Genomic DNA, 12,133 nt, shown 5'->3' with positions numbered 1-12,133 from the left:
TTGACTGAATCTGAATTCACAGGATTAAGCAGGTTTTTGCCATCAATCTTGGTCAAAATCAGTGCTCTTCCAGAAAAAAGCTTTCTTTACCACATAAGGTACTTCCTAATTCGACATCTATTTTCCTCTGAAGTCTTTTTGTATGGGCAGGATCTTTTTCAATACCAGGTACCCCTCATGGAATTCTCTGGGATGAACCTTTTTTTTATAAGCTCGCACCATTCGTTTTTGGTACATCTGACCATGACAGATAACTTTTAGCCTCTTCTCTTCGATCAAGTTCAACTGATCATATCAAAATTGGATATATTCTGCTTCCTCTAACTTCAACTTTGGTAAAACTCAGAGAGAAGAAATTTTGACTTCAATGGGCAAAATCGCCTCCATTCCATAAACCAATGAGAAAGCGTTGCCCCGGTGGAGGTTCTGACAGACGTTCAATAAGCATAAAGAGCAAGTGGTAACTTCTCATGCCAGTCTTTATAAGTCTCTATCATTTTTCCTACGATCTTATTAATGTTCATATTGGCTACCTCAACTTCACCATTCATTTTTAGGCAATATGGTGACGAGTTGTGGTGTTTGATCTTGAATTGACTGCAAACTTTCGATATCATGCTGTTGTTCAAATTCAACGCATTGTTAGATATGATCCTTTCTGGCATTCTATACCGACATATGATATATGATCCTTTTTGGCATTCCATATTGACATATGATATATAATCCTTTCTGGTATTCCATACCGATATATGATCTCTTTCTTCAAGAATTTGCTAACTACCAACTTCGTGACATTGGCATAAGAAGCGGTCTCTACCCACTTGAAAAAGTAATTGATGACCACAAAGATGAATCGATACCCATTGGAAGCTTTTGGCAAGATCAACCTAATGACATCTCTTGGCATAGCTAATACAATCCCCTTCCATAGTGGACCAATAATATCCGAATCTCATGATTTGTCTAGCCATTGTAAAACCATTAGCATGTGTTCCGTAAACACTTTCATGGACTTCTTCTAAGATTTTGTTGGCCTCAACGGCATCTACACATCATAGTAGCACCTGATCCTTTCTTTTTTTATATAGGATCTCCCGATCTAAGACATACTCATTGGCCAACCATCTTAGCATCCTTTTATCATTCTCGGTTGCCTGCTCAGGGTATTTACGGTTCTTTATATATTGTAATATGTCGTGGTACCAAAGGTGATCATCTCTTTCTTCTTCTTCGATGTTGTAACAATGTCCCAAAGCCTCATATATACTCATCTGAATAGGTTTCACATTATCTTATTTGTTCACTTTGACCATGGAAGCTAAGGTAGCTAAGGCGTCGGCCATCTGATTTTCATCTTGAGGAAGGTAGTTGAAGGTGATGTCATTAAACTCCTTAATTAACTCAAGGACCAACCTTCGATAATCAATCAACTTGAGATCTCTCGTCTCTCCTTCACCTTTAAGTTGATAGATCACTAGTGCCGAATCCCTGTATACCTCTAGTACCTTAATTTTGCGCTCTATGGCTGGATGGATACCCATGATGCATGCTTCGTATTCTGTCATGTTATTTGTGCAATCAAAATCAAGTTTGCTGGTAAGAAGATAATGATCTCCGTTTGGGGATACTCGGACTACCCCGATTCCGTTACCCCTAGCATTTGAGGCTTTGTCAAAATTTAGTTTCCAATGATGTCTTTCTTGAGCATCTTCTTCAATGGTTGCCGCATACATCAGATCCTCGTTCGAGAAATTAAACTTCAAAGGCTCGTAATCTTCTAGGGCTCTACTGTCTAGAAAATTTGATATTGCACTCCCTTTTACTGCCTTCTGGTTCATATAGATTATATCAAATTTAGAAAACAGAATTTGCCATCATGCCATTCTTTCATTCAAAGCAGTCGACTCCATAATGTACTTTAGAGGGTCTATTTTTTTATATTAGCCAAGTTGTGTGGTACAGCATGTACTGTCTCAGTTATTGGGTTGTTCAGATTAAGGCACAACACAACTTCTCAATGGGCGAGTATCTTGTCTCACATTCAGTAAACTTCTTACTGAGGTAATATATCGCTCTTTCTTTCCTCCCTGACTCATCATGTTGGCCACGTACACATCCCACAGAATTCTCAAATACTGCCAAGTACAGTATCAGTGGCTTATCTAGGCTAGGTGGCACCAGCACTCGGGTATTGACAAGTAATGTTTGACCTTGTCAAAAGTCTCCTGGCATTCCTCATCCCATACACCTGGATTATGTTTCTTCAAGAGACAGAATATAGGGTCGCATTTCTCGGTTAGTTGTGAAATAAACTGGGTAATGTAATTTAATCTTCCTAAGAAACATCGGACCTCCTTTTGTGTGCGCGATGGAGGCAACTCCTGTATAGCCCTGACTTTATCCGGGTCAATCTCAATCCCCTTTTCGTTGACTACAAATCCTACAATTTTTTGGACCTAGCCTCGACGGTACATTTTGCTAGATTGAGCTTTAGCTGGAATTTTTTCAACCTCAAAAAGACTTGTGCATGCTCATTTTCTATTAGGGATTTTGCGATCATATCATTGACATAAACCTCAATTTCCTTTTTTGCTATTTGATATGCCGCTCTCGCATTTTTAGTTCGAATGACATTACTTTATAGCAAAATGTTCCCTATATGGTTACGAATGTGGTCATTTCCATGTTTTCAGGATGCATATTTATCTGGTTGTATCTGGTGAAACCATCCATAAAGGAGAACAGTGAATAACCTACAGTGTTGTCTACTAAGGTATTAATATAAGGCAATGGGAAATTGTCCTTCGGGCTAGCTTTGTTTAAATCCCTGTAGTCTACACACATACGTACTTTCATATCTTTCTTAGGGAGGGGATTATATTGGCTACCTACTCTGAGTATTTAAACACTTGTAGAAAGCTAGCATTGAATTGTTTCTTAACCTCTTCTTTTATTTTCAACAGGACATCGGGTCTCATCCTTCAGAGTTTCTGCTGAACCGGTTTACATTCTTCCTTTATGAGAAGCCGGTGTACCAAGATATCGATACTTAGACCAGGCATGTCTTGGAGTAACTCAATGAGGTCTCGCTTTATCTGTGCAGTGATGCAAGCTCTGATCTTTACCTCTTTCTTTTCTTGTTTGTCTCCTATGCTCACAATTTCCACAGAATCTTTGTGAGGTAGGATCTGTTTCTCATCCAGTTCTATCATTCTTAACAAATCAGGGGATAAGTTACAATCTCGATCATCTTCAAAGTCCTAAAGTTCCTCTGGACACATATCCTACTCAAAAAGAGACTCTGAGTCAGCAGCAGTGTCGCTCGTACAATTGATATATGGAGACCTGTTATAGGAATAAAGGAAGACCCAAAGAACAAATAAATCTAAGAATAATTATCTATGTAGTATAAGTATGAATGAAATGGAAAAAATAAAATAATATTGTCCAAATGAGACACAAAGATGCATTTTATTGAAATAAAAATAGTGGACATATGCCTTTTTCACAAAAGGATTCCTATTGCTCCCAGGCTTAGAGCAATAAGTGTGTTTTGAACATTACTCTAAACTAGTTCTAAAAATTACACGGATCTCTTCTGCAGTCCAATTATTCAAAACACTTCCGAGGATATAAGGGCAAATTCCTGATAGGTTTTCTTCCCTAATTCCTTCTTCGAATATGACATTATTGCTCGAATTTCCCAACATTCCTTCCATAGTTTTGGTTAATGGACTCTCTTTTTCTGCCATATTTCGTTTAGGATAAATAATTTCTCCTAACACAAACGTTTTGGATATATAGGGAAAGATCATCGGTTCCCATTTGACCTCTCCCCTACTTAGTCGCGCTCTTCTTATTTCTTGCTTCTGTTTTAACTTTTTCTTCTTTTGTCTCGCATCTGGCTTGTACCCTAAGCCAAAGCGGTCTTGTTTGTCCATCAACATTGGTGCCTTGACTCTTCCTTGAAGGTATTTTTCGAGTCTTCTTCCAGGCATAGCTCATTTCCCAATCATCAACTGCAGGCCCATCCTCATATTTTTGGATATTTTTGGCATTAGGATCTTGTTTCCTTCAACAATTAAAGTTGCATTAACAAATTCCAGTGATCAAAATGAACATTCTATTGCCTCCTCATCCGCTCCTATGTATGGTGCGTCACTAGTTACGGATGCGATGATATCCTCTTCAGCGTTTATCATTACCAGTCGACCCTCCATTATCAACTTCAGATTTTGGTGTAGTGACAATGGCACTGCCCCAGCCGAATGAATCCAAGGTCTACCCAACAAGCAGTTATAAAAGGGTTTGATATCGATTACCAAAAAGTCTACCTCATATATGTTCGGATCGATTAAGATAGGTATTTCAATCCTCCCCATCATCTTCTTTTTTGTACCATCGAATGCACTCACTATATTTTGGCACGTCTTCATATGAGAGCTATCCACTAGCAACCTATTCAGTGTGGATAGAGGCAAGTCGTTCAGCGTGTATCCATTGTCAATTAATATCTATTGTCGATTAGCACTCCTAGCAATGTATATCTTTTGTAGTGGGTAGTGATGTATAAAGCCTTCGTGGATCTCATGCCCCCTAGAGGTATTTCATCATCGTTTTAAATTGTCAGCACTCAGATTGTTAACCAAACGATCTAGCTTATTTACAGAGATATTATCGGCAACATAAGTTTCATTTAACACCTTCATCAACACATTACGATCTGTCTCTGAGCTCAAGAGCAAAGCTAATACTGATATGTGAGCTAGTTGTTTGTGTAGTTGTTCTACAACACTATACTCGCTAAGTTTTAAGAACTTTAAGAATTTTTTAACCTCGTTCTTAGTTATTGGCTCATTAATAGGTGATTTAAGTCTAGCCGTTTTTCTTTCTTATGCTCAACTACCAGGGTTTTTTCCTTAATGGGCTTGGTTCTTGCACTTACAGGGTCATAATGCCTCCCACTGCACGTGAAGAAACCAATATCTTGGCCGCTTCTGAAGTGCCAATCGAGTTTTCCTCTCTCGGGATCATTACGTTACAATCATAATTCTATGAAACCCTTTTACTATTCTTGTAGGGAAAAGCCACAGATTTTTGAATTATGACTCTTGGCATAGCTTTTGCTCCAACTTCATTACTTCTCGGTCATGAAATAATTACCAGTGAATGGTTGACCTTGTTAACTTTCTCCATTGATCCTTCCTCTGAGGCACAAACATCTCCTCCTTCCAAACCTTTAACATCTTCAAAGAAATCCAATTCTTTATTATCTATCAGACTTTGCACTAGAGCTCTGAACTTAGTGCACTCATGAATTTTATGACTTTTTTTAGCGTGGAACTCATAGTAGCTCCTCACTCCTTTAGGCATCCCTTCTGAATCATGAATGATTAATCCCACGTCTATGATTTTTTAACAAACCCATTTTAGCGGAGATGTCACTTCCGCAACATTGGTTTTGGCCCTCTTTCCTCTACTTTTGATTATCGCGTTTACCCCTTGGTCAGGATGACTAGGTAACATATTTCCTGCCACATTAGATCTTGAGGGATCATCGAACCTTACGATCCCTATCTTGATGAACCTTTCGATCAACTTCTTGAAAGTAGTTCAGTTCTGAATCGATTGTTTCGTAATTTCTGCATGGTACTCGCATTGAGCATTCGCATCATATCACTTTAGAAACGAAGGTTGCATGGATTTCTAGTAAAACGGGGATACTACATGTGCGTCGAACAAATTCTAATATAACTCTCTATATGTCATCAGGATAGGTGTGAATTGGGGTTTTTTCGTATTTGGCCTTGAGTTAGATTCTTGCCTCGAAGGGCCTTGATGGCTAGTTGTCATGGTCATCGGTTGGCTTATGGTGATCGGTTTTCAATAGCTCTTATTATACATACTCGCGGTGTTTACTTCATTTTCTTTCTTTCTCGGGGTAGACCTTTTAGTGTTTTCCCCTGCGTCTATTTTCCCACTCCTTACTACATCCTCAATCATTTCTCTGAACATTACTATATCTGAGAAGCTCTTGGTAGCACTACCCAGCATATGGTTAATGAACGGGGCTTTCAGAGTGTTCATAAAAAGTATTGTCGTCTCTTTTTCTAGAAAAGGTGGCTGAACTTGCGCCGCCACCTTTCTCCATCTCTGAGCATATTGTCTAAAGCTTTCATTTTGCTTCTTCTCCAAGTTTTGTAGCATAATTCTATCAAGTGTCATGTTGGTCACATGGCTGTATTGTTTCATGAAAACCTGTGCCAAGTCTTCTCATGAGTTGATTTTGGCATGACTTAGCTGATTGTACCATTTCGCAGCTGACCCGATCAAACTATTCTAGAAACAATGGATTAACAATTGGTTGTTATTGGCGTATCCCGTTATTCTTTGGTAGAACATTGTGATATGGGCTTCAAGACAACTAGTCCCATTGTATTTTTCGAATTTTGGAGTTTTGAATTTTGGTGAGAGCACTAGATTTGGCACTAAGCTCAACTCCTTAGCATCGACCCCGCAAAGGTAGTCAGCAATCTCCATAGCTCTGAATTTATCCTCCAACCACTTACACTAATCTTCTAGTTGTTTTGGCAATTCTACTCTTGCTTTATCCATTTCTGCCATGTCGTCTAAGTCGGGAACAAGAGGGTTGGTCAGATTATCTCCAGGATTGGAACCTGAAGTTGTTGGATAATTCATCGGTGCTGAGGTTTCGGCTTGATATTGTTGTGGTCTTATGGTAGTGGGTACCTTCATGGATATGTATCTGGTTGAGGTTGGACATTCACTGTGGTAAAGTCTGAGGGTATGTAGGGTCTTCATTATCATCCCCGGAGTTAATCACAGAACTTTTCCTTTTTCAATCCCTCTGCCCAGTAACTGGGTCAACTGGCTTATCATGCTTCATTAGGACTCTTGTATTTGATCCCTCATGTCCTGCTATACCTTAACTAATTGGTCCTGTAGTTGTACTTGCAACTGATCTTACATATCTTTCTAAATTTGTTCTAATCTCTCTAACATTTGATCTATGGCTTTTGTTTTACCGTGGATACTATAACGATATTCAGTTCGAAAATTCTTGTTGGTTTCTAGGGTAACAGTCATAATTTTGATTAATTAGGACATTTTATGAAATTTAATGCATATGATGAAAGGTAATGCTTATGGATGAATGCAAAAAGAGGTATTGATTTTGATTCAATTCTATTAAAACAATTTTATTAGAAAACAAATTTCTTTACATAAAACATATACATTTTACATATACGACCTTACCCTAATACTCAAAGCCTTGACTTTCTTAAGAAGCCAAGCTAATTCTCAGCCCTGATCTAATTCTAATTTGTATCTTAAGCTCAGCATGTTAGCTTGAACTGCTAGGGTTTGTAAACGGTCGGCTACTTCTCATACTTGAGTCACAGCTTCACTTATGATGCGATATCTATCCCTGAGCTGACCTTGAGAGCGTTGGAGTTACTCTTTCCAATGCTCATTGTTCATTTTAAGAAGCTCAATTCAAAGTTCACAATTTTGCAGTGTGGCCTCGAGCTCTTTTATCTTTCCCTTCGACTCTTCAATCTTAGTCAGGTTTACTTTCAACTCAATCACAGAGTTGCGACTACGATATTGATGCTGTGACCTTTCTAATTCTGCTATCCGAGCTCTCAATCGAACCTATTGATTTCAGCTTTCTAATAAATCCCTTTTTAGAGCATCTTCTCGGACTCGAGCATCTTGGAATTTTTTCGCATTGATCAGCTCTAATCTTTTCTTCTTGGATTTATTGTCGCCATTGTTTCGATGTTTTACCCAACTTGGCAATTCTTATCAACAAACGCAGTTTCTTATAATCCATTTTTAAGCTATCCAAGTCTTCCTCAACTTTATTTTTTCCTTTCCTCATTTTCTCAGCTTCTAAATTTTGGACGTCGATGTCTAGTCCTAGTTGAATCTTTTCCTCTTCCAACTATTCTATCCTCTTCCCCAGCTCCGAACTCTTCTTTTCAAAGTCTTACTTTACGATCTCTAACTCAGACGAGATCACTTACAAGTGTTCTTCTATCGGCCGAGTGTTTTCTTGACTTGATGAAGGGACATTGTCATTGACTCTTTTACCCCACCACCAATCATATTCCAGGGTCGTCATGGGATTTGCGAAAAATCTCTTCATTTTGCGAGTTTGGTTCCAAGCAGTCGATATTTTACGAACCTTCTTTTTACAATTATCACCCTTGTATGCAAACTCACATCGAGCCAACCCTTGCATTACCGGTATAAAATGTCTCGACCTATACTATTTCAATATAAGTAGAGGGGCATATCCAACAGCTCCCTATATCCCGAGTAGAGGGACCCAGTTAAAGTCTTTACATCTGTACAAAATTTCATCAGGGATCATCCAAGGGGACCTCCATTCAATGCCTTCATTTTGGAGACTCTGGAGAATTGTCATCCACTTTTCTTCAAAAATATTGTCTCGCCTTAGGGTAGCCACGAATTTTTTTAACGAAGAGTAGTCCTCAGAGAACACTCAATAAGAGACATTTTTACCTTCCAAATGTAGCTATGGAACCAGGCTAGCAAGAGTTGTGCACACTCGATGAATCTTTCTTCACCTGCTCTCTAATATGCACTTAAAGATCTGAATGTTTTAGCCAAAATTGTCGGGATGGGCATGACCCTTTAGTCAAGCCGGTCAAATAGATCTAAAATTGTATCATCTATGTGTCCAAGCCTACCTTTCCAAAAGTGAAGCAGCTATAAGCAGGATTCCAATACTGAACAAGATCTCAGAATAAGTGCTTATCCACTTTGACATCAATTAAATTAGGCAAGTCACCATATTCATGGTAGAGTAACTGTTTGATTTCGTCATCCAATTGGTCCTATATTTCTTTCAACTCTTGAAGATTATTCTGAGTCAAACCGATGCGAGTGAAATCCCATAATTCTGACATGTACCCTTCTGTCAGGCTGTCACCCTTCTCTTGTTGTGTTTTCTCGGACCATATTCGTACGGCTGCATTGTCTTCTACTTTATCAAAAATCCCTTTTTCCATGACAAGCTCTCTATTTAGCAACTGAACGCGAATCAACAACCATTTCTATGATGAAAATGCAATGTAATCACAGCCAAAACTAAACAAAACAAGTTAGTACATTTCATACAAAGCTAGAATACAAAGCAAGAAATAATAGATAGAACATCTATTCGGGTGTCCACTAGAGGTTTGATATGGTTCTACCTAAGGTAAGTTCTTAGGGCTCATTATATGTGCTTCGGTTCTGAAGTAAGGGTACCTGAACCAACAGATTTCTTAATCCTCACCCATTATAGGCTAATATGGACCGAGTTCAGTTCAGGGGAATACATTTCTCTATGGTTATACGGAGATGAAGAACTCACGAAGACATAGGTACAGATGTATCTCGAAAGCGATCTACTATCCTATACGGAGGTGAAGACCTCACGAAGGAATAACTTCTCACTACCACTTAAAAAGGGCAAAAAGGAACGATTATGCAATGTAATATGTGAAAACATAGAAAGAGAAACTTTCGAACCAATAAAATAGATATACTAGATTGCTATGTAACTTGAGGTATCAAAGACAAAACATGAAAGACAAAATGCAATGAAGGGACCGTTAATTTAAACCAAATTATCAGTTTTTGACAAAAAAACCAAAAAGTAATCAACTCGCGGCTTGACTCTCTTGTGGTATCCCCAGTGGATTCGCCAAGCTGTCGAAACCTTTTTGGAAATTTTCCTTTTATTTTAAAAAATGAAAATGGTGTCGCCACTAATCCTTTTTATTAGGTGTGGTCGGATCACCTCGTAATTTGATCATTTTAATAAAAGTTTAGATTTACTAAAACGATGATTTTTTGTTTACAAAATCTAAGAAATGGGTTCGGGAGTCGGTTATGCACGAGGAAGGATTAGCACCCTTGTAACACCCAAAATTGTACCTAGTTGATTAATTGATGTCTTAGTGTCGAGAATTAAAAATTTGAAGAGAATCAAAAACACGATCCCACTTTGCATAATGTTATTTTTAATTAAAATTACTTAAATAAATTAAAACCTATGCAAAAGGCCTTCTTATCTCGAGGTAACCAAAACGAAAAGGTCATGTCCCGTGAGTTAGGACACAACATCTTGAATCCTTGAAAATAAGCTTGTTCATTATTTAATTACTATTTAAATCTCATGTTTTAGTTTTAAAAAGGATGTTCGGTTATCTAGGTTCAAAGAGAAAGTTGAACCCCGTGAGTTAGGGCACAACTTCTCGAATCTCCAAATATAGAACATTGTCTTGATTTAAAAAAAAATTCGTCGAGTGAAAACGAATGTAACATTTAAAGCAATGTGCATTTAACTTATTTGGGCATAGAATAAAAATGGATAAGTATATTTAAACACGATTTGTAGCATCAAAATAAAATAAAATAGAAGTGTGTAAAAAAATGAAACGATGATATATAAAAAATAAAGAAATAAAATGTCATGCTAGTAAATGACAATGATATAACTTTAATAGTAATAACACACCAATTCATAGTAACAGTGGCAATAATCATGCCATAATTACTATTCTAATACTAATATAAATAATAAAAGAAATATAAATAATAATGATAATAATAATAATAATAATAATAATAATATAAATATAAATAATAATGATAATAATAATAGCGGCAACAAATGTGCAAATAAAAGGAAACATGAATAATATAAATTTTAAATATAAAAAGGTAAATAAATAATAAATAAATAAAAAGAACGGTTCATAAAAGGTTGAATTCAAATAAATAAAGGACTGAATTGGAATTTAAATGAAATTAAAAGCACAAATTGTGACAAAATAAATACATGACTAAAATATGATGTGCGAAAAGGAACAGGGACCAAATGAGAAATTATCCCAAACCCTAGGACAAGCGTCATTCCCAAGAAGGTCAACTAACGGAGGACTAAATTGAAAGAAAGTTGAAATTAAATGATGCAATCTAAAAAAAGAAAAAAAAATTAGGACCATATTAAAAAAAGGTCCAAAAGCGGAAGGACCACGACCGCAAATAGACCATTCCACGAAAACACGCAAATCTTGGTAGCATTTGGGGCAAGTCTTAAGTCGCGTCAAAATGACGCCGTTTTGGGGCTTTTGAAGCCAGGCCAAAACGACATCGTATCGAGGCCCTATATAAGTCAAAAATTTCAGAAAAAAATCACTTTCCCTGCATTAAAAAAAACCTCTCTTTTCCCTTTTTTTTTTTCTCTAAACACACCCTTGAGTCCGACCATAGGGCCGTCAGCGCTCCTCCATGGCCACCGATCATTAGCGACGGCTGCCGTCACCTTTAACGGTTGGAGTAAAAAAGGCCTTTTTTACCTCCGTTTCTCGGGTAACTCGAATCTAAAATCGAAACCCCCTAAAATTTGACCAAAATTTGAAAACGCAAAAGGGACCTTTCAGTTTCCAGCCTTCATTTTTGACGTGGCCTCCAATGAACCGAGGACGATTCGGAGGTCTCAAGCTAGAAGAGTCGTCTTTCATCGAAGACGGCGCCTTCGTCCACTCGCGATGGTGGGACATGAAGTGACCTGGTGAGTTTTTTTTACCTTTTCCTTCTTTTATTTTATGTTTTTTAAAAAATAAAATAAAATAACAGGTTTGAAAATAAAAGAATCACCTTTAGAATTTCTCTTTGTATTCTGTTTTTTTATTACTCTTGTGTAAAAAAAAACATCATTGTTATGGCTTTAATAACCGAATATATTACATTAGGCTGTTGTTTTCTACTATTCTTTGCGTGTTGCATTTTTGTCCTTGTTCTTTCTTTTTGTAGACGTCCATGATCAATAACGACGACGGGAGTTTACACCTTTGCTATTTTGGTGAAAGTGGCAGACGAGGTGTCAGATCTCGAGTGACGAACTCATTGACGGAGGTGGCGGTGCGAATGACCTTAGGGTTTCTAAAAGTTTTTTTTAGATAGTGGGCCTTTGGGTTTTTTTGTAATTGGACTCGAACTTTTATTTGATTTTTTATTTTGTTTATTTGTTTTCTGGTTTCTTATTCAAGCCGGACAAAATTGGGCCCTTACACTATTAATGATG

At 37.4% G+C, this 12,133-nt stretch overlaps 1 protein-coding gene across 1 annotated transcript; it reads right to left on the bottom strand.

The window, feature by feature from the left end:
- Positions 1 to 1,295: 1,295 nt before the first annotated feature.
- LOC128033729 (uncharacterized) lies at positions 1,296 to 1,841 on the bottom strand. The gene has a single exon (XM_052621745.1). It carries the CDS (start codon positions 1,839 to 1,841, stop codon positions 1,296 to 1,298), a length of 546 nt encoding a protein of 181 aa, XP_052477705.1.
- Positions 1,842 to 12,133: the final 10,292 nt, after the last annotated feature.

This window comes from Gossypium raimondii, chromosome 2, assembly GCF_025698545.1.
Source record: "Gossypium raimondii isolate GPD5lz chromosome 2, ASM2569854v1, whole genome shotgun sequence".
Lineage (NCBI taxonomy): Eukaryota > Viridiplantae > Streptophyta > Magnoliopsida > Malvales > Malvaceae > Gossypium > Gossypium raimondii.
This window is presented reverse-complemented; position numbering and strand designations above follow the sequence as displayed.

Coding starts and splice junctions, on each gene's coding strand:
- LOC128033729 (XM_052621745.1), bottom strand. CDS start 1,841: ATGAACCAGAAGGCAGTAAAAGGGAGTGCAATATCAAATTTTCTAGAC.